This window comes from Olea europaea, chromosome 4, assembly GCF_002742605.1.
Source record: "Olea europaea var. sylvestris chromosome 4, O_europaea_v1, whole genome shotgun sequence".
Lineage (NCBI taxonomy): Eukaryota > Viridiplantae > Streptophyta > Magnoliopsida > Lamiales > Oleaceae > Olea > Olea europaea.
The window spans coordinates 20058648-20078515 of record NC_036240.1 but is presented as its reverse complement, the minus strand read 5'-3'; the positions used below and the strand labels follow the sequence as shown (position 1 = coordinate 20078515).

At 38.0% G+C, this 19868-nt stretch overlaps 1 protein-coding gene across 1 annotated transcript; it reads right to left on the bottom strand.

Annotated features, from left to right (window-relative positions):
* Nucleotides 1-364: 364 nt before the first annotated feature.
* Nucleotides 365-5148, bottom strand: LOC111393958. Its single transcript, XM_023019751.1, has 3 exons — nucleotides 5015-5148; nucleotides 809-921; nucleotides 365-714 (listed from the first exon to the last, which is right to left on the bottom strand). Exons 2-3 carry the CDS (start codon nucleotides 889-891, stop codon nucleotides 582-584), a joined length of 216 nt encoding a protein of 71 aa, XP_022875519.1. The 5' UTR covers nucleotides 892-921; nucleotides 5015-5148; the 3' UTR covers nucleotides 365-581.
* Nucleotides 5149-19868: the final 14720 nt, after the last annotated feature.

Below are 19868 nucleotides of genomic sequence, written 5' to 3'. Positions count from 1 at the left end.
TCCACTCAATAATATCATTAGTAACCTCTCCATCCTACCATTGAATAGGTTATAGTCAATTCACATTAAGTTTGATAAATACATTACAAACTTCTAATCGTAGTCACAATAACGTAACACTGAATGATTTTTAGTGAAATTATTTTTTAACTCAATTTCATAATCAGGGATTGCAATAATCATTCTATGTAACATCTTGTTATTGGAGACATTCATAGTCAATGACTGCAGTAGTCATCTTATGTGACATCTTGTTATTTGAAGCAACAGAATTACAAAAAATTAATGCATCAAATAACGAGATGTTACATATGATAACTATTGTAGACTATGAATAGCATTATTCTTTCCTCAATCACCAAAATTCTGTATGCCAATCCTTCCATATGAAAAATGAATGATAAACCAAACGTTACCAAGGCAAGAATTAAGGACCAGATTGACCCTGTACATTCTCTAAAGACATCCACTGTGAAGGGAATCCCGCAACATTTCTTTACTTCAAAGGTCACACAAATTGCACTTAGAAAGTCAGCATATTAATTGCAAAATACAAATATTCTGCATTGAAATGAAAATTTTTACTTTTTTGTATAAGTTTGATGGTCAGGCCCAACATCACGTGAACCGGTATTAATGTAAGGTCCTCGGAAAGTTGCTTGAGGTGGCAGTGGCTTTGATGAATCTATCACAGGTGTTCTTGATGACCTCGATCTGGATATAATAGACCATTGTATGAAATTAGAAAAACAACCATGCACAGCAAACAGTATACTAAAGCACAAAATCAGTGAAAAAAATCAATTACGCCATGTAGAAGGGAAACGCCAAGCCTGCAGATGCAAAAGCCAATAAGCCAGTGGCAACAATAGCATTACGCTTTCGGGACATCAAGATTCCTATGATAGACCAACAAATAATCTGAAAACAAAAAATAAACGAACTGTTACAAGAGAAGGCATCATAATTTTTATAACCACAGCCTTCAAAATAATATGCATTGTGAAGCAGTATCAAGCACTGTAAGTCTCTATACAGATGTGAAGTGCTGAAAATGACGAGTCAGATTAGCCGTTGATGAAAAAAATGGACAAAGATGTTCTTTCAGTTAACACCTCACACCACTGTGGAATGTAGCACAATATGTCCTGCTCAGATCATCACAATGCACAGAGGTAAATCAAGTACTTCACTACCATAATAGAACCTTCTACAGAAGGCAGCTTACACTCGGTAATAAGACTTGAACATGGATTTTTTCCCCATCGACTGGACCTTTCACAGGGATCAGGAACAAGGACCAGAACGAATAGGGATATTCAAAATGCACAATTCCCTATGTGTTTAAAAAAATTAAATAATCAATGTTATTTTGTATCATGACTACTTTTACATTCAGCTTTCATTGGGCGCTTCCTTCTAACCAGACAGAAGGAAAATAGGTTATGTTCTATTCAGAGAAGCAGGGCAAACAATGCCACTACACAACCTGCTGTTGAAAGTATTTGCCCAAGAGTCCAAGGCCTCAAAGGAAAGATGAGAGAGTTGATGTTTAAAGCAACAAGTACCTCCTACTGACTTCTATCTCACAGTTATATTATGAGATACACGGTATAATAAAATGAAGAAAAGAAAAAGAAGAGGTTTACTACAAGTCTGCATAGCAACTACACCTGACTTGCATGCCACCTCGATTGACCAGCTGATGTGGAGATTTCCATTTAAACCAGCAAAGCAGCACAAACTATCGTGGGCTAGTACAGTGGTCAGACAACAGATTTTGTGTGACCAGCCAAACCCGAGGGAAAGAATAAAGTTGATAGACGACAAAACTGTAAGGCTAGACCGACCGCGAAGTGAACCTCCGATCCAGATGCAATGGCCTGCCAAAGGCACAACTGCAAGAACCGTACTGCAAATGGAGTCCATCTCACACATCAATAATGATACTCTGCCATAGCGATTTGAATACAACTCCAACCAGTTAAAACTGACAACAGGATAGCAATCAACCTATATATGGCTCAAACTTCAGTAGTCTGTGTAGGATTCACTTACAGACTGGCCATTGGCTGTAAATACCACCACCATCAAGCCATTTGAGGTAAGACATGTGACCACTTGTTCAATCTTACTATAATCCATTACTATTAGTATCCTTATTGACATAATCATCAGATAGTTGTCACAGGATGGAGATCAGCTCTCTCCATTTGCAGCCTGCAGATACTCCTATGCTGCTTATGGAGACATACGGTTCAACAATCGATGACATTTTGGTCCTCGAATCCTTGTTGGCCAGATTTTGGCACTACAAGACATCATCTCTAATCAAAATGTTCCAGCTGCCATTCAAACATGCTGATGACAAAAATAAAGCTAAATATGATGAGATAAAGAGCTCAATCCAAAATGTGGCCATCCCCGTGATTGTGCTAAATTGATGGAATCTCAGGATAAACAATACTCAAGATCGGATTCTAATCCAGTTGACATCTGCAATAGCTGAAGGGTCCAAGGCCTCATACTCTAAGCATGTTACAAATAATATCAACCTCAACTTGGTTCCTAGCCTATGTATTTGGGGAGAGTTTTCGAAGCACTAATTAAAATCCGTTTGACAGAAAAAGAAGATGACTTCAGCGAATTTACATGTTAATCTCACAGCTTTTATTACTTCGCAGAACCTTACTTCAGAAAAATACCACATGGAAGGTAAAAGAGAACACCAGAATACACATGTAAAAGAACCTTGCCCAAGGGTAAAACCAAAGTACCTGAACCTAAGGCACGGAAGCTATGGTTCTCCCTTAAGAAGACAAAATGTTAACTCAACTAGCTAGTCTTATTCATAGAAAATAAGTTCATATAGTTAACAATTTACAATTCTTTTGACTGACATAAAGTTTCAGAATTATGAAAACTCTATGTTATAAAGCATAAAATAGATCTACTAATGATACAACTTTGATTCAGATATAACTTTTACATTTTTAATGAAGTCCAACCACCTAAATGCCTATGAACCCAGGGGCAAAGAGTTTAAAAAGTCAAAAATTATTCAAAGAGCATCAACATTGATTTAAGTTCTAAACAGAAATAGAAATGAGATGCCAATGATCAGAAATTTTATTAAGAAGATTTCAGTCTTCTAGACAAAGAAATAGAACATATTTACAAGTGGGAAAATCATATCCTATGTGCTCCTCCAAGTAACATGCTAGAAAGAAAAAGAACACTAACAATACATGACAGAGGGATTAAAAACCACTCATAGAATTCAAAACTGAAAACAGTGTAGAAAAGATAGCAGTAGATTGTGTTGGTTTACCTGCACTTGATTTTGTTTTACAAAACAGACGTGTCAAGAAAAAAATGAACAAGAAGCAAGAATCTCCAAACTATACATATTAAGTCCTGGTCTGGGATAGCTAAAAATTTGCTAAAAATTTAGAGGTCAAACCCAACAATCAATTTTAACTACACATTTCATGAGCCCACAATTTTTATCAACTTCTTAAGCACACAATTCATTAATTTCTATGAAATCTGCTAAAAAATTTATTAAACACTTTGTCAAACAACCCCTAAATCCACAAAGTAGGAACTACATATTGTCAAACATCTAACATCATGGAACTGATTATGTCTAATCCAATTCCATGTAATGTAACATGGTTATTGTTCAATATTCAGGGCTGAAATCAATACAGAAGCCTCTCCTGAACAAAAATATTCATGGCTATTTATATAAGTTCAAATTTCTTGTCGTCCGCCCCCCAACCCAAGTAAAAGTTTTAAGGTTTGCTAATATTTATCAAGGAATAACTAACATTAAAGAAATTCACATTTCACACAGACAAAAAAGGGGCAACAGAGTTTTCAATATGGAGTAAAGTTATTACTCCTTGTCGTGCTACAGGCCTTCCCTAAGCACTTTACAGGAATCAACAGAAGAAAAACTTATTTACAAGATATTTCACATTGCCCTTGTTTGGGCTCCATTATTTCCAAAACACATTTTTTTTCAAAACTTAATTTCAACCACACATTCTTCCATAAAATAATATTACACATAAATCCAAAATTTTTCCTTATCCTTTGACCACACATTATCCCAAAAATCACTATTCCAAAATACATTTTCTCCCAAAATTACATTAAAATGGAGCCGAAACAGGGGCATTATCTTATAAATTTAACATAGACGTGCAACATTGCTTGCAACAGGTTGCAGAATTTGCAGTGTGTAAATGAGCTGTTCTAATTAACTTTAAGGCTATCCAAGCTTAGATTGGAATCATAAATGAGCCTAGAAAATTGCCCAAACTTGGCATATTGCTCTTTGATCTGAGCTTGAGCACCTTAGCAGCCTGAATAATTATTGGCTCAAGTGGCTTGACTGATTTAATTGTTGGCTTAACAAACTGCATTGAAAAATAAGTACTTGCAACTCATTTCCAACCTCAAACTATCTTTAGGCAAGCCAGTCTCAACCAACTTGAAACAATCGATTTCTCTTCCAGAAATTCTTCTCCAAGTTTAGACTTCACTCACACGTCATCAGATCACCATGAAAACCCATGAAAGTACATAGCAGACCTCTATTTGATGGTAAATTTCCGCATTTTTATTCCAATAAAAAGTGAATATCCTACTAATTTAATCTATCCAAAGACTAATAACGTAAGCGCCAGTAGATACCGATGTAAGCATATGAATGTCTAATCTCACTAAAGTTTTCTCCAACAAAGCACTGTTGTTTCCTATTTTTGTATTGTATAGTAATCAATTCCAAACGAAAAGGGGAAACCTCTCCTCATTTGCGTATAACGTGCAATTTACCAAAGAATTTCAATTAATTAAAACACAAAAAATTCTTAGCTGAAGTCTAAGAACCTACAAATAAGAATTACACATTTCTTCCAAAGATACCTAAATAAATATTCAAGAAAATACTCGAATGACGAATTGCAGAAAATTATCAATGAAATAAAAGAAAGAAATGAACTACCTGACGGCGGATTATCAACTGAAAATAAGTACTCAATCGACGTTGATTCGCCTGAAAATCGAACTATTGCTAATAGTAACTTTATAATGTGGATTGCAGGGTGATCCGACCCGTTAGATAAAGTGAATTTCGTCTGGATCCAGCAAATGAAAAATCACAGATGAGTCCCGAACTTTGCAAACTACTGTATTTAGATCCACCTTTAATGTTTTCTGATACATGAGTCCTCAAAATTTCAATCAGTGCATGAGATTCTATCTAGGAGGGTGTGTTTGGATCGCCATTGCTCTACCCGTCTCACCACCAATACTGTGCATATTGATATAATAATTTTCACATCAATTTTTCTATCGTCGTGGTCATATCACCATAACATGATTTACATTCATTACTTAGTCAACTTTAAAGCTACATTCAATGAACCAAAAAGCCCTTTTCCATCGCATTATTACTTTGTGTAGCGCATAAATTTTTAAATATACGTACTTGAAATACACATATTGATCATGTTTGTTTATCATGTCGAGGTCGTTAGTGAGGGATGAAGACCCTATAATCAAGAGGTTAACAACCACGCCACGGCCCTGTTTGGTAGGGATTTTTTGTCCCAAAAAATTGATTTTTTGACCGTTATTTACTATTCAAACCGTAATTTTTGACTTCTTCTCTCACATGTTGACTCCACTTTTCTTCTAACGGTCAAAAAATCAATTCTTAAAATCTCTACCAAACGGGCCCCACATTTTTGTGTTTTTTATGCAATTAGTATTTTCTATATTTTTTTATTTTATCAAAAAAATACTTCTTCCATATCATTTATTTGGACTTACTTTCCTTGTTTTCTTGTCTTAGTTATATAGTCTTGTTTTTTTGGTAGAAATTTTATTTTGTTCATTTACTAATATACTCTTATGTAATTTGTTTAATTATAACCATTTTTTTCCACTTAATCTTGAAATTGTACAAATATAAATAAAGGTAAATTAGAAGAAAAAATTGGCAAAAATTGATTTTTCAATGACATTAAATAATATTTCTTAATCCTTGTGAAAAAACAAAACTAGTCTATATAAATGGGACGAGATGAGTAATAGACTATACGATTATGAATACATTTTTAAATAAAATTGAAACTACATGCAATACATATTTTTAACTACTAGTTAAAGTTGAATGTGTATTGCATGTCATTTCAAAATGCTTTATAAAAGTGTCGTAAAACTAATATTTGACCCTCCATTTACTTTTTTAATTTAAAAATGAGAGAAATGTAAATGCTTGAAAATAAGTTAATTATTATACATGCACGTAAATAAATGTGAGTATTAGAATTACAATTGAATGTATAAATGAAGATGAATGACAAATATAATACATGAATATTAATTAAATATCAAGGAATATACATGACAATGAATGTTAAATCATTTATACTAAATAAATATAATTTAATTTTTAATTAAGTGAAACTGGATGCTAAATAGCATACATGAACATGTACGTGAACCATGAACATTATTAAATGCGAAATTTTAATTAATATTAATTAAATAAATGTGAATGTTAATTAATTGAGGATTAATAACATGGATGTGAATGTGAAATTTTAATTTATTAATTAAATGAATGTGAATGTTAATTAACTGAAAAATTAATAACAGAAAATACGTGTATGGACAAGAATTTTGTAATATTTATTACAAAATTTATAAATTAAATACATATTGAAAACGGAAGGCAAAATACTATTAAAATAATTGAATTATGGTAGGGTTATAATCGTTCCAAAAAAATCTCAATTGATGTGATTAGATTATAGATGATACAATAGCATTAAAACCAAAATGTACATGTGATTTTGAAATTGATGAGCTTCTCTTTGGAAGTTTATTTGTTACATTTTTATATTTTTTCATCGAAGCATCACCTTCTGATATTAGATTTTATTATTATTATTTGGATTGATTGGCTTTCAATATCTGTTAGTAATGGTGTAAATTGCATTATTCTTAAACCAAATTAAAAAAAATAAAAAAAATTATAAACAGTTTGCGTTATTTCTTTATCACACGTGGCCTCCACATGCAAACCCGTATGATTAGAATTTTATGAAAGAATTGTATGCCATGTCATAGAGACCTAAGTGAGAATCTCGCCCCAATAATAAGTGCTTTGTCAGAATAGGCTAGCCACATCAAAGCCCACGAACGCTTCGCACTAATTGTTGTTACCTCGCTAGGATCCATAGCTTCTCCCATATAATATTGAGCAAATTAGGGCCAGTACCCTAAAAAATTAACCAATTTGATTTATACTCTTTCAATTAGTTAAATCATTTAAGAACGTAATTAATACGTCATAAAAGATTATTTCTTCCTGGCTCTCTATCAATCTAATCTTTCTCTATTGCTTCATCTTTATCTCGGCTGCTACAACCTTCAACATCATCAGGCTCCTCGGAAGACACTCGAAATTCAGCAACTTTAACAATCTTCTGACCAAAAATGCTCTCTCCATTAATAGCAACAAACGAAAAACCTATCACCATCTGGCAGTGTCTGATGACGCACTTGGAGGTCTTATGGGGAAGTCGAAGAGGTCCATAAGGGTGGTCTAAGCAACCATGTAGTGTTGGATTATTATGATACCTTGAAACCTCAGAATTTGAAAAACAAATCTGCCCTCGAGGGTTGAGTCTAGAAAAAGGCAATCTTACCTTTCCCAAAATGCCAGATTCCCAAATTTCAATCGTGTTTGTGAAAATGGAAAATCGAGCTCGGTGAGGAGTGAAGTGGATGATTTTATGGCAATATTCAAGCTTGGGTTTGACTGGGTTGATCCCCAATTTCGTGGCGATGCTTGATGATTTATGTAAAGATGGGTTGATGCAAGAGGAAATGAAGCTTTTTAAGTTAATGAGTGAGAAGAGTAATATTCTGAAAGTGGTTGTATGCACTACTACTGTAGTGGAAGGTTTTTTCAAGGCAAAGAAGTTTGTAGATGCAGTGAGAATTCTTAAGAAAATGCAAAGTAATGGGGTCATTCCAAACGCATTTAGTTATGGGGTTTTGATTTATGAATTTGGTAAAGGAAAGACTGAAAAAGGTGTAAAGGAAAGACTGAAGAGGTTGGAGGACGCCTATAAGATTCGTATTAAGATGTTGGAATAATGTTACATTTTGAATCTATGTAATTTTTTTGAATTTGTGTCACTTTTTTGAATTTTCGTCACTTTTTTTAATTTTTGTCGCTTTTTCAGTAACTGTCACTGTTTTGAATTTTTATAACTTTTTTTAGGTTTGTCACTTTTTCAATTGTCATTTTTTAAATTTCTATAATTTTTTTTAGTGACAAACATAACTTGTTAATAAAAGTGACATTGTATGTATTTTTTAATAAAAAAGTAATATTAAACTTTTAAAAGTGACATTGTGTCACTTTTTTTGAAAAAAAGTGACACAATGTTTATAAAAAGTGACATTGTGTGACTTTTTAATTTTACATAAAGGAAACATTATCAAACAAAATCAGTTGTGACAACGATCAAACCAATAATCATACGACAGTGTCAAAAAGGTCCCAAATAACTTGACATATTTTTCCTATGAACACTGCATGCATTACCAAGGAAAAGGTATGAAATCAAACCCGAGCCGGAAAAAAACTCTATCCATTTATTTTCATCACATCTGTATTTATATTTTGTCTTCAGTTGACTTGATTATCGAAATACAGGTGGCAACTAGATTCCTTTCAGAACATTAGTCTTTCAATGCTAGACCTATCAAATTAGGAAATAATTCATACATGGATGGAGAGGCAACAACATTGGCAACTTAGTTCAATCAGATTTTACGTCAACAGTTTGGCTCAGTTTATATCCAACAAACTAAATTCAACCTAAAATGTTCAATTCCCTATTCAAAATAATGTAAAGAGTAAGAAATACAGTCATTCATCCAATAATTTCAACCTAAAAAGTTCAATTTCCTACTCAAAATGATCTAGAGTAAGGAAAAGTTTTTCGATGAAGAATTTCAAACACGTCTTACTCGATCCAAATTTTCTGGCAATAGAAAAACAAAATAATTTAAAATGGGCTAGGAACATAAAAAAATAAAAGGGAATTTACTCGACCAAGATTCGAACCAATATGGAAAATCAAAAAGGAAAAATAGGATTACTTTTCATTTTCTATTTATTCAAAATCAAACACAAGAAAGTGGCTTTTTTGGATAAACAAAAGTAAAGTAAAAGCGAGATGTATCATTGATTGAGATCCTCATGTACATCATATGCAATAAAAATAAGGACATAGTTGACCCAACAAGCGTTGCTGGGAACGTTAGCAAAAGAAGCAAGATTGTGTGTAACTTCCATTCCTATTTCTAGAGGTAAAGCCTCATCTAAGCGTCGAAATGTGGATATAATATTTGAAGTAGTAAAAACATTAAAATCTACGGGGAGAACATCAGAATGTGCATACAAAACAGCTTGGTGCTGTAACAAACGGAAATGGACAGAACACACCTTGCAAAAATGGCCAGAATGAACAGAATTCCCAGCATGTTACCCGGCGCAAGGACCAGAATGCTACTGGCCAAAGTGGCCAGATCCGCTATGGAAAGAATGGCCAGCAAGCTACTGGGTGAAATGACCAGAATGCTATTGGCCAAAATGGCTAGAATGCTGGAGATAACTCTGCACAGGAAAATACGGATGAGCTGGATAATTCCTTTTGAAGTGGCTAGCAAAAAGAAGGGAATGAACAACTCTAATGGCAATGATCAGGATGAACGACATATGAAGGCAGCTTCCAATGACAAACTCACAGGAAAGATGGATGATCTACATACTGTAACAATCAAAAAAGATAAGGAGAGGATAACCCCTCTCTTGATATCGAAATGATTTTGCAAGAAAGGAAACATCCTACACTAGCATAAAGGTTCACAACTTCAAGTTCTAGTATTTGCTTAGATGAAGTTGCAATAATTTTTGAAACTTCATGTTTGGATTCATTTTTAGTCATTTGCTTTGGATCTTTAAATCTTTTGTATATGCTTGGGATGCCCGAAGTAGTTGTACTCATTTTTTATCAATACAAATTTGTTTATCAATCAAAAAAAATAAAAAGTAAAAAACTAGATGGGGATTGGAATGCAAGCTTTGTTCAACTCGGAGGGTGTCGATTTGCACTCGCGTAATGTTTGTTCTAAACAAGATTGCTCTTAAGAGCGATTTCCTCCGTAACATTTAGAGTAAAGAGTTTCGGTACCTTCTTTATGTGTACAGCTGCCATTGTTCCATTTCTATCCCGAATAAAAACAGTTGAATATGAGTGGAAAATAAGCTCAAAAATAGGAAGAATAGACTCGAAAATATCATTTCTTACTTCCTCAAAAAATATGAGTGACTCCCTTCTTCTAATATCACGATGGGTTTTTTTACCTGTCTTCAGTATTTTCTGTGCCGATCCAAAATTGATGCTCCCATAATCACCAATAATGCGGGAAATTGATTTTTACTCGTTGCTTTATGTCCTTTTTTCTTCTAACAAACTACGTGCATGTTTGGTATTGATTTTTCACGCCAAAAAATCAAATTTTTTTACCGTTATTTAACAATTTCAACCGTCACTTTTGACATTTTCTCTCACGGATGGGATTCACTTTTCTCTTTAATAGTCAAAAAATCAATTTTCATAATTATTACCGAACAAGCCCTACATCGTGTAAACTTAAACTCAATCAAGCAATAATTTGTTCTGCTGAGACTAGTTTTCTCTAGCACGGGTAAAAGTGGACACAAGAACTTAGTTTTATAAATTACAAAACAAACAATAGACAAGTATAACTAATAAGGAAACCATAATTTTTTGTCAAAATCAAACATTAATTTCAATTACTTATTCATAACTATCCATTCATTATCCCACCTAATTATAAGTTACTCATAATTTCGCTTAAACACAAGAACCAATCTTGATAACCACATAACAGTGGGGCTGTCAATGAGTTGAATTTTGATCTGAATCCGATAAAATTAATGGGAGATGGATTTAGGTCTCAATCCGATAACCCGATTGAGATTCGAATTCAATAATCCGTTAACTAAATGGATCAAATATGGATATACGTCAATCCGATCCAATAACAACCCGATCCAATTTATTATAATAATATCTTGATGTCAAAATTAGCAAGGCTAATCTTAAGCCAACTTTAAGAAAATTGGGGATTTATTGTTGAAAAAGACCACAAAATATGTTGAGAAAGTGTAATTGTGCTATGAGTTGTTATATGAATTCACCTTTTTTTTTTACAGGAGTCCTATTCAACTAGTTATACATAGTTTCAGTCGAAATTACATCAAATCAATCAAATCAACTACAATACAGAGCTTGGAACTCGAGTCGTCGAATTCTCCTGTGATTGGTTGACGAGACTGGTGGCCATGTGTCAATGTTTTCCCTAGATAATGATGACTTGCAAGGAGTTTCAGATTTAGGGCTTAGGATTGGCGGTTTTGGACGGTGATGATGTCACCTGTGGCAAGTGTATGCAATTGATAGGGTGATGTGACATGGGGTATCCGACCTGGGAGCATGGACCGAACTCACATTTGCCTAAGGTGGGGTCAGCAAACAGTTTTAACTTAGATCGGAATTCAGTTGTCAACAGTTATCCCCCAAGTCAGTTCTACTATAGGAGGAGCTGACCTCATTGATGTTTTCTCCAAGAAGTGCATTTATTGCCGTGTCAAGTGTCACCTTTTTTACGGGGGTGAGCTGTAAGACATTGTAAATGGCTTCTTCAGCAAGCTTGATTGTGAAACTACGTCGTTTTGGTCTTTTAAGCTTCTGAGTCGTTGATTTTTCCCTCCATTTCTGGATAGACGGTTCAAATCGCACCTTTTGGGTTTCCTTTCCTTTAAATTCCTTTTCTCTCTTTATTTCACTATTTTACTTTGCGCAGCGAGTTTTTCTCCAAAATCTTTTGGCAATTTCTTGGGTTCATTTCCTATTTCTTGAGTGAGGTTGTCAGTCTTCAGTTCTCAGGTGTTCCTCTGCTTTTTCTTTGCAAGTTTCTTTTTGCCATTATTCATTTTCTTCTGCATGAGTTCGGACGATTCTAGAGTGCATTCCTGGGGGAATAATCAAGAAGAATCCATCCCGTCCACTCCTAGTTCTTCATCTAGTTGCCAGGAAATCTTGATACCCATCTCTATCTCAGTAGTTAATCCGACGGACCTAGGACATCCCGTGATTATGGAGTCAGGAGGTGAGGATTCAAGGGGAGAGAAAGTTGGGTTTTGTGAGGGGAACGACTCAGGTGAATGGGGGGCCAGTTCCAACAAGTCTGTGGTTTCGGGTGATATGCTGGCAAGCTAGCAAGCTAAATACGCTATTTCGAGCTCGGTTATTATGATAATACCTGAGCCGTTTAACCGAGCTGATGCTCCTCCAGAGGGATGTGTCGCTCTGAACTTGGCCATTCTTCAGGCCGGACTTAGGCTTCCATTTTCTAAAATAATCCGTAAATTCCTTTCATTATGGGGAATAGCTCCCACGCAGTTATGCCCAAACGGGTGGTGGACATTAATCGCCACCCTCATTCTTTGGGAAAGGCTGGGGAACCCATGATAACTGTCAAGCAATTTAACTCACTTTTCACCTTTAAAGAAGATGGGAAGAACTCTGGTTGGTGGCACACTAGTGTTAGGCCGAGAACTGGAGGCTCACAAGTCTTAGATACTCCGTCCTCAATCAAAAAATGGAAAGAATAGTTCTTTTACGTGTATGGGGAATGACAGTTTCATCCTTCCGAGGTGAACAGAAAGGATGTGGTCCCCAGACTCTACCATTCGTTGTGTAAGTAATTTATAATTTATTCTTTGATGAGGTACACACTGATGTGATATTGACTTTTGTCATGTTTGGTATATTATAAAAAGGAGACCTTGATTAAGGACATACAACGGCGAGCCGAAGTGATAAGAGCGTTGCCAAAGAGGCAGAGGTCCTGTAAGTTCGTAATATCAGATTTGAACTTATTTCAGGCAGGTCTAGTTTCAGTGCGGACGTCGAGCCCGATTGACGTTAGGACGGCTGCTTCTACTTCATTTGACCCAGGTAACAATATATTTACTATTGTTGTTATTATCATTATTATTTTTATTAAGCACTGATTATATGTATCCATTGTTATCAGGTCATAAAGCAAAAATGTCGGGGTATAAGGCTGCGAAGGCCGTCAAGGCAGCCAAGAGGAAGGCAAGGGATGTCCTTCCAACGATTGACGTGGCTTCGGAGGAAAATGAAGAGGATGACCCTCTCCTTAAGAGAAATCAATATGGGACGTAGGTAGCTTCAGTTCCACGAAAGGCCATGTCTCCCACAACAACTACGCCGATTTATTCTCCGATGGACGCGACCCTGAGCTCACCTCCAATTTTACCCCAAGTTTCTGTGACGGTGCAGGTCCCTCCTGCTTCTCAGTATGTGCCTACTGCACCATCCAGCTCAGCTCGCCTGCAGGGTAAGTGTCCTGATCTTCAAAGGCCAAGTTTGGATGGTCTAATGGGTCGACGGCCTAAGATCTTGCTAGACTATCTCCGGGTTCCCTCCCCATTGAGGGAGTCCATGGCTGCTTTCCCTCCTCCGCTAAAGGAATCGGCCAACCTTCTTACGAGGAGTTGGGTTGATCGAGAGCAGAACTATCTCGCAGAGATGCCAGTTGGGGGAAGCAATTGTTACTGCTCAGCTCCATTCTCATCGCTCTGTGTTATATATGACAGTGGCGAATAAGGTAGTATTTTTTACTTCTTCTATGCTTAGAAAGTTGTCTTTATCTTTTACCAGCCTTAACTCACCTCTTCCTCTGCTGTTAGGTTAAGGTTGAATTGGACAAACTTTTGGAGATCAAGGATTAAGCCCTGAATCTTTATAACAGCATGGAGGCGGAGCGACCTCGGTTCGCAGCAAATGAGAGGAAATATGAAGACAAGCTCAACAAGATGGGCGACGAGCTGAACGCGAGGCTGACCTCAGAACAGAAGCTTGAGGAGGAGGTTGAGGCTCTAAAGATCTGGGGAGACAGAGCCAACCAGAGAACTAAGGCGAAAAAGAAAAAAAGCTGAAGAGGAGAGAGCTCGGGCAGAAAAGTTGAGGGCAAAAGTGGCCGAGGAGCGTTCTCACACTGTGGAGGCCATTAAGAACGTGGAGGAGGCCAATGCAAGGGCACAGGAGGCAATAAAAAGGGTAGAGGAGGCTGAGGCCAAGGCCATCAGGGCTGTGGAAATTTGGAGAGAATCTCTAGAGTTCGATGCTTTGGCCCAGGACGCCTATGTAGTAGCCTTAGAGGAATTAATAAAACACATCCGAAGAGAGAGGCCAAATTTTGATGCTACCTTTCTGGACGAAGCACTGAACAAGCAGAGGGAGGAGCTGGGAAAATTATCTGAGGCTGCTGAAGTACGGATATCACTTGCTGACCAAGATGTTGAGGATATCATCCCAGTCCCCCAACACCACTAGGAGGTTTTTGTTTTGGAAACATTGTTTGGTATTTTGTGATGTGATTTGACTATCCGTAGTACATTGTGAACTTTATTTTAATGTTTCGTGACGTTTTGTTTGGAATAGATAATCGTTTATGCTTAGCATGATTTCTTTAGTAGCGATCTTGTTTATATGCGACAACACCTTACAAACTTATCTAAATTTGTATAAGTGTTATAGTAGCATGTGGAATTGATTTGGATGAATTTCACCTAGATGTTGCAGCACTTGCCTTCCTAACGAGACCTATGCATGGGACATTTCCACTAAGTGTTGTAGCACATACGACCTTAGTTTGACCTGCACATGGGGTAAGGCTTTTGAGAATTCCTAAGGAGGAATTTTCACTAAGTATCGTAGCATGTACGACCTTAGCTTGGCCTGCATATAGAGCAGGACTTTGTAGAATTCTTTAGGAGGAATTTTTACTAAGTGTCATAGCAGGTACGACCATAGCTCGACCTGCATATGGACCAGGGCTTTGTAAGATTCCTTAGGAGGAATTTCCACTAAGTTTCGTAGCACATACAACCTTAAATCGACCTGTGTAAGGAGCAGTACTTTGCAAGATTCCTTAGGAGGAATTTTCACTAAGTGTCGCAGTACATACGATCTTAGATCAGCCTGCGTAAGGAGCAAGACATTTTTAAGATTCTTTAGGAGGAATTTTCACTAAATGTCGCAATACATACGATCTTAGATCGGCCTGCGTAAGGAGCGGGACTTTGTAAGATTCTGACAGAATGCTGAATAAAATATTCAAAAATAGGAAGTCCCTTTTTATTGATGTGATTGACATTACAAGAGGGCTTTATATGTCATGGACTTTTCACGTTCACTGATAGTACTACTTAAGGTATTCGACATTCCAAGGATGGGGTAAGGGTCTACCCTCCGAGTCTTCCAGTTCATATGCCCCTTTTAGCAGGACCTTCATTATCAGATAGGGACCTTCCCAGTTCGGACCTAGGCATCCACTGTCGACCTCTTCGTAAGACGAGGGATCCTACCTCGAATTCTCTTTTTTCTATTTTTTTATTGTAGTACTTGGCATTTTGCTGTTTGTAAATGACATTTTTGAGTTCGGCATTGTTTCTTTTTTCCTCGGCTAGGTCGAGTTTCGTACGAAGAGCTATGTGGTTCCTTTCTTCGTCATAATCAGTTATGCGCAGCGAGGGAATGCTGACTTCTAGTGGGATCACAGCCTCTACACCGAAAGCCGGTGAGAATGGTGTTTCTCCCGTGCTACTCCTTACAGTGGTGCGATATGACCATAGCACACTGGAGAGTTCTTCGACTCATCCTCCTTTAAACAAGTCGAGTTTTACTTTCAATGTGTACTTAATAATTTTGTTAATAGTTTCGACTTGGCCGTTTGCTTGTGGATGGTTCGGCGTTGAGAAATGTTTCTTGAAGTCAAAAACTTCACAGAAATCTGAAAGTCGTGCGTTGTCGAACTGTTTCCATTGTTTGTAACAATGGAGTGAGGTATGCCGAACCTACAGATGATTAATTTTCACAAAAAGTTGGTTATTTTTTGTTCGGTGATCTTGGCAAGTGGCTCTGCCTAGGCCCATTTAGTGAAGTAATCCACTGCGATGATGACAAATTTTACACCTCCTTTTCCAATGGGCATAGGTCCAATTAGGTCAACCCCCCATTTTGCAAAGAGCCAAGGTGCTATTACCAGGTTCAGTTCGCGCGATGGAGTATTTATGATGGGCGTGAGGCGCTAGCACTTGTCGCATCTTTTGGAAAATTCAAGGGAATCACGTCTTATAGCAGGTTAAAAGTATCATTGTCGTATGATCTTGTGGGCTAGTTAGAGCCCACCGGAATGGTTTTCACATATTCCTTTGTGAACGTCTTGCAGGGCGTGCTGAGCTTTTTCTTCGTTCAAACACCTTAACAAGGGCGTAGAATATCCCCATTTGTATAGTACATTATCAATGAGTGCGTACCTGGCAGACCTGATTCGGAGCTTTCTAGCCTCTGTAGAGTTTTTGGGACATTTCCCATTTTTAGGTAGGCGATGATCTCATCCTGTCAAGTTGGTTTGGGGTCTATCATCATAAGGACCACTTCGGCCAGCTCGGTGAACGGTAGGGATATTCTTCCCATAGGAATGCTATAGAATTCTTTGATTCCCTCGCTAGTGGCTAGGCGGGCTAGTGTATCGGCGTGACTATTTTGAGATCGGGAAATTTGTTTGACTTGGGTGGTGTTGAACCTTTCAAGTTCTTTCCTTACAACCCGTAAGTAATTGTCTGTTCTTTCTTCTTTCTCCAGATATACATCGTCGACCTGATTTACGACTAGTTGGGAGTCGCTATGTATGATTAGGTCGGAGATCTCCAACCCTGAGGCCATCCTTATTCTGGTAATGAGAGCTTCGTACTCGGCCTCATTGTTTGAAGCTTTAAAGTCAAATGGCAAGGCTTCACAGAATAAGTGTTGTTCAGGGCTGATTAATACTACGCCAGCCCCAGATCGTTCTCTGATGGATGAACCATCGACATAAAGTTCCCATGGGGTTTCTTTCGGTAGTTCCTCGATTGGAACATTGTAGAACTCAGAGACAAAGTCGGCGAGCACTTGGCCCTTGATGGAGGAACGATGCGTGTATTTGATGTCGAATTGTCAGAGCTCGACTGCCCATTTTACCATCCGACCTGAAGTATCGGGACTTTGTAGTGTTTGTCTCAATGGAGAATTGGTGAAGACCTCAATGGGGTGTTTCAAGAAATATGATCTCAGTTTTCGCGCTACCATCAGTAGGGTGAATGCTAGCTTTTCTATAGGTGAATTTCTTAGCTTGGCTTTGTGAAGCGCTTTGCTTACGTAATAGACTGGGTGTTGAATGCTGTTCTCTTCTCGGGTCAGAACTGTACTAGTGGCATGTTCTGAAACAGATAAATATAGCTTCTGGACCTCGTCTACCTTAGGTTTTGAAAGCAACGGAGGCTGAGCTACTTGTCTCTTTAACTTGTTAAAAGCGTCCTGACATTCTTTGGTCCATTCAAACTTCTTTCGTCCTCGTAATGTGTCAAAGAAGGGTTTGCATCGGTCCGTAGACTTAGAGACAAACCAGTTGAGGGTGGCAATCCTTCCGGTTAAATTTTGTACCTCTCTGGATCTAGTTGGAGGCTTCATTTGGATAGCAGCTTGTATTTTTTCAAAATTTGCCTCGATTCCTCGATTGTTTACAATGTAACCTAGGAACCTTCCAGAGCTGACCCTGAAAGCACATTTCCTTAGGTTCAACTTCATTTCATACTTTCTCAAAATATCAAACATCTCGGCCAGGTGCCAACAATGGTCCTTAGCATTGATGCTTTTGACCAGCATATCATCAACATACACTTCCATTATTTTTTCGATCTGTTGGGAAAACATGGAATTCACAAGTCGTTGGTAGGTGGCACCAGGGTTTTTGAGACCAAATGGCAATACTCTGTAGCAGTAAAGACCTCGGTCAGTTACAAACAATCTATGTTCTTGATTTGGCTCATACATCGGAATCTGGTTATATCTGGAGCACTCGTCCATGAAGCTAAGTAGTTCATGTCTGGCAATGCCATTTGATCTATTCTTGGCAAAGGAAAATTATCTTTGGGGCACGCTTTGTTGAGATCGGTAAAGTCTATGCATACCCTCCAAATCTCCATTGTGTTTTTTCACAAGGACCACATTTGCGACCCACTTCGGATATTTTGCCTTGCGAAGGAAATCGTTGTGCAACAGTTTTTGCACCTCCTTGTTAAGTGCTTCATATCTTTTAGGGTTCAGAGGTCGTCATTTTTACTGCTTCGACCAAACTGAGAGATCCACCTGTAATTTGTGCAGGCGATATTGGAATCTATTCCTCTCATGTCCCCATGATTCCAGGTGAAAACATCAATGTTTTGTCTAAGGAAGGCCACAATTTCGCTTCGAGTGGAGGGCTGTAGCTCGCGCCCGACTTTTAGCTCTTTTGATGGATCGTTGGCACAAACTTGAACTCATTCTAGTTCTTCGACGGGTTCTCCACCTTCGATCTTGGTCCGTGGGTCTAGTGGAATGAGCTCGGATTCCCATATATTTGCCATATGTACTCCCGGGAGAGTGCTTTGTTGGCTGCTGCAGGGTTTCCATTAACATCTTTCGACGAGCTCCCTGTTTCCTTTGACTTTACCCACACCATGGGGTGTGGGAAATTTGATTGAATAGTCATACAGGGACACTGCTGCTTTCAGGCTGAATAGTAGGGGATGTCCCATTACAGCGTCATAAGGCGATGGAGTGTCGAATACTACGAACTCAGAGTTCGTCTTCACCTATCGGGGTGCTGATCTTGACTCGACTTTAAGTTTGATCGATCCTTTGGCAGAAGTCAGGGCTCCGCTTAATCCTAGGACCATATTTGGGTATGGTTGAAGGAAGTTAGCAGGGATACCCATCCATTTAAGGGTGTTGCTGAATATGATGTTTAGACCGCTCCCTGTATCCACCAAGACTTTGGGGATGGTTACCCAGGATACAGATAATGAGATTACTAGAACTCGGGGGTAAGGATGTGGGTCCGCCTCCTTTTCGTCAAAGGACAATTGCTCATCTGTGGCTTTTTTGAGATGCTTCTCAGTTATGCCGATCTCCAGGAGATCCACAACGATTGGTCTCTTCGATTTGGCTTTCCCAGCTAACGTGTTTACCCTATCCCTTAGCATGTTGACTTGTGGCTTTGGCAGGTCGACATTGCAGGCCCTTACTCCAGCTTGATCTCCTCGGATAATTGCTGTCCCGTAAGAAGTGGGAAATTTCATGCAATAATGATAAATTGATGTGGCAGCTTTTAGATATTGCGTTATAATTGGATGGCAAATCGATCACCACGAAATCTGCTAGGATCCTTCTTTGGCGGGGAGCTTCGCCCAACTCTACAATAAGGACGAACTGACCTCAGGCTTCAATAGGATCCCTAGAGAATCCCTGTAGTTTCCTTGAGTACGGTTGGAGGTAGCGTTCTGATATTTCCAATTGCCTCAAAGTTCATGAGTACGGTATGCTGACCGAACTTCCGTTGTCTACTAAAGTTCGGTTGACTTTTACTCCGACAATCGGCATTGTGACCACTAGGGCGTCACTCTGGTCTTGGAGGATTCCTTCAGAATCTTCTTCCATGAACCAAAACCATTCAGGGTCTATACCGATCTGCGGGGTTTGATTCCAGTAGTTTGGCAAGGTTCTTGCACTTCGGGCTTGTCTTCGTCTCGCCCTTCTGGATCCCTCACTATACTGATTTCCTCCCACCAT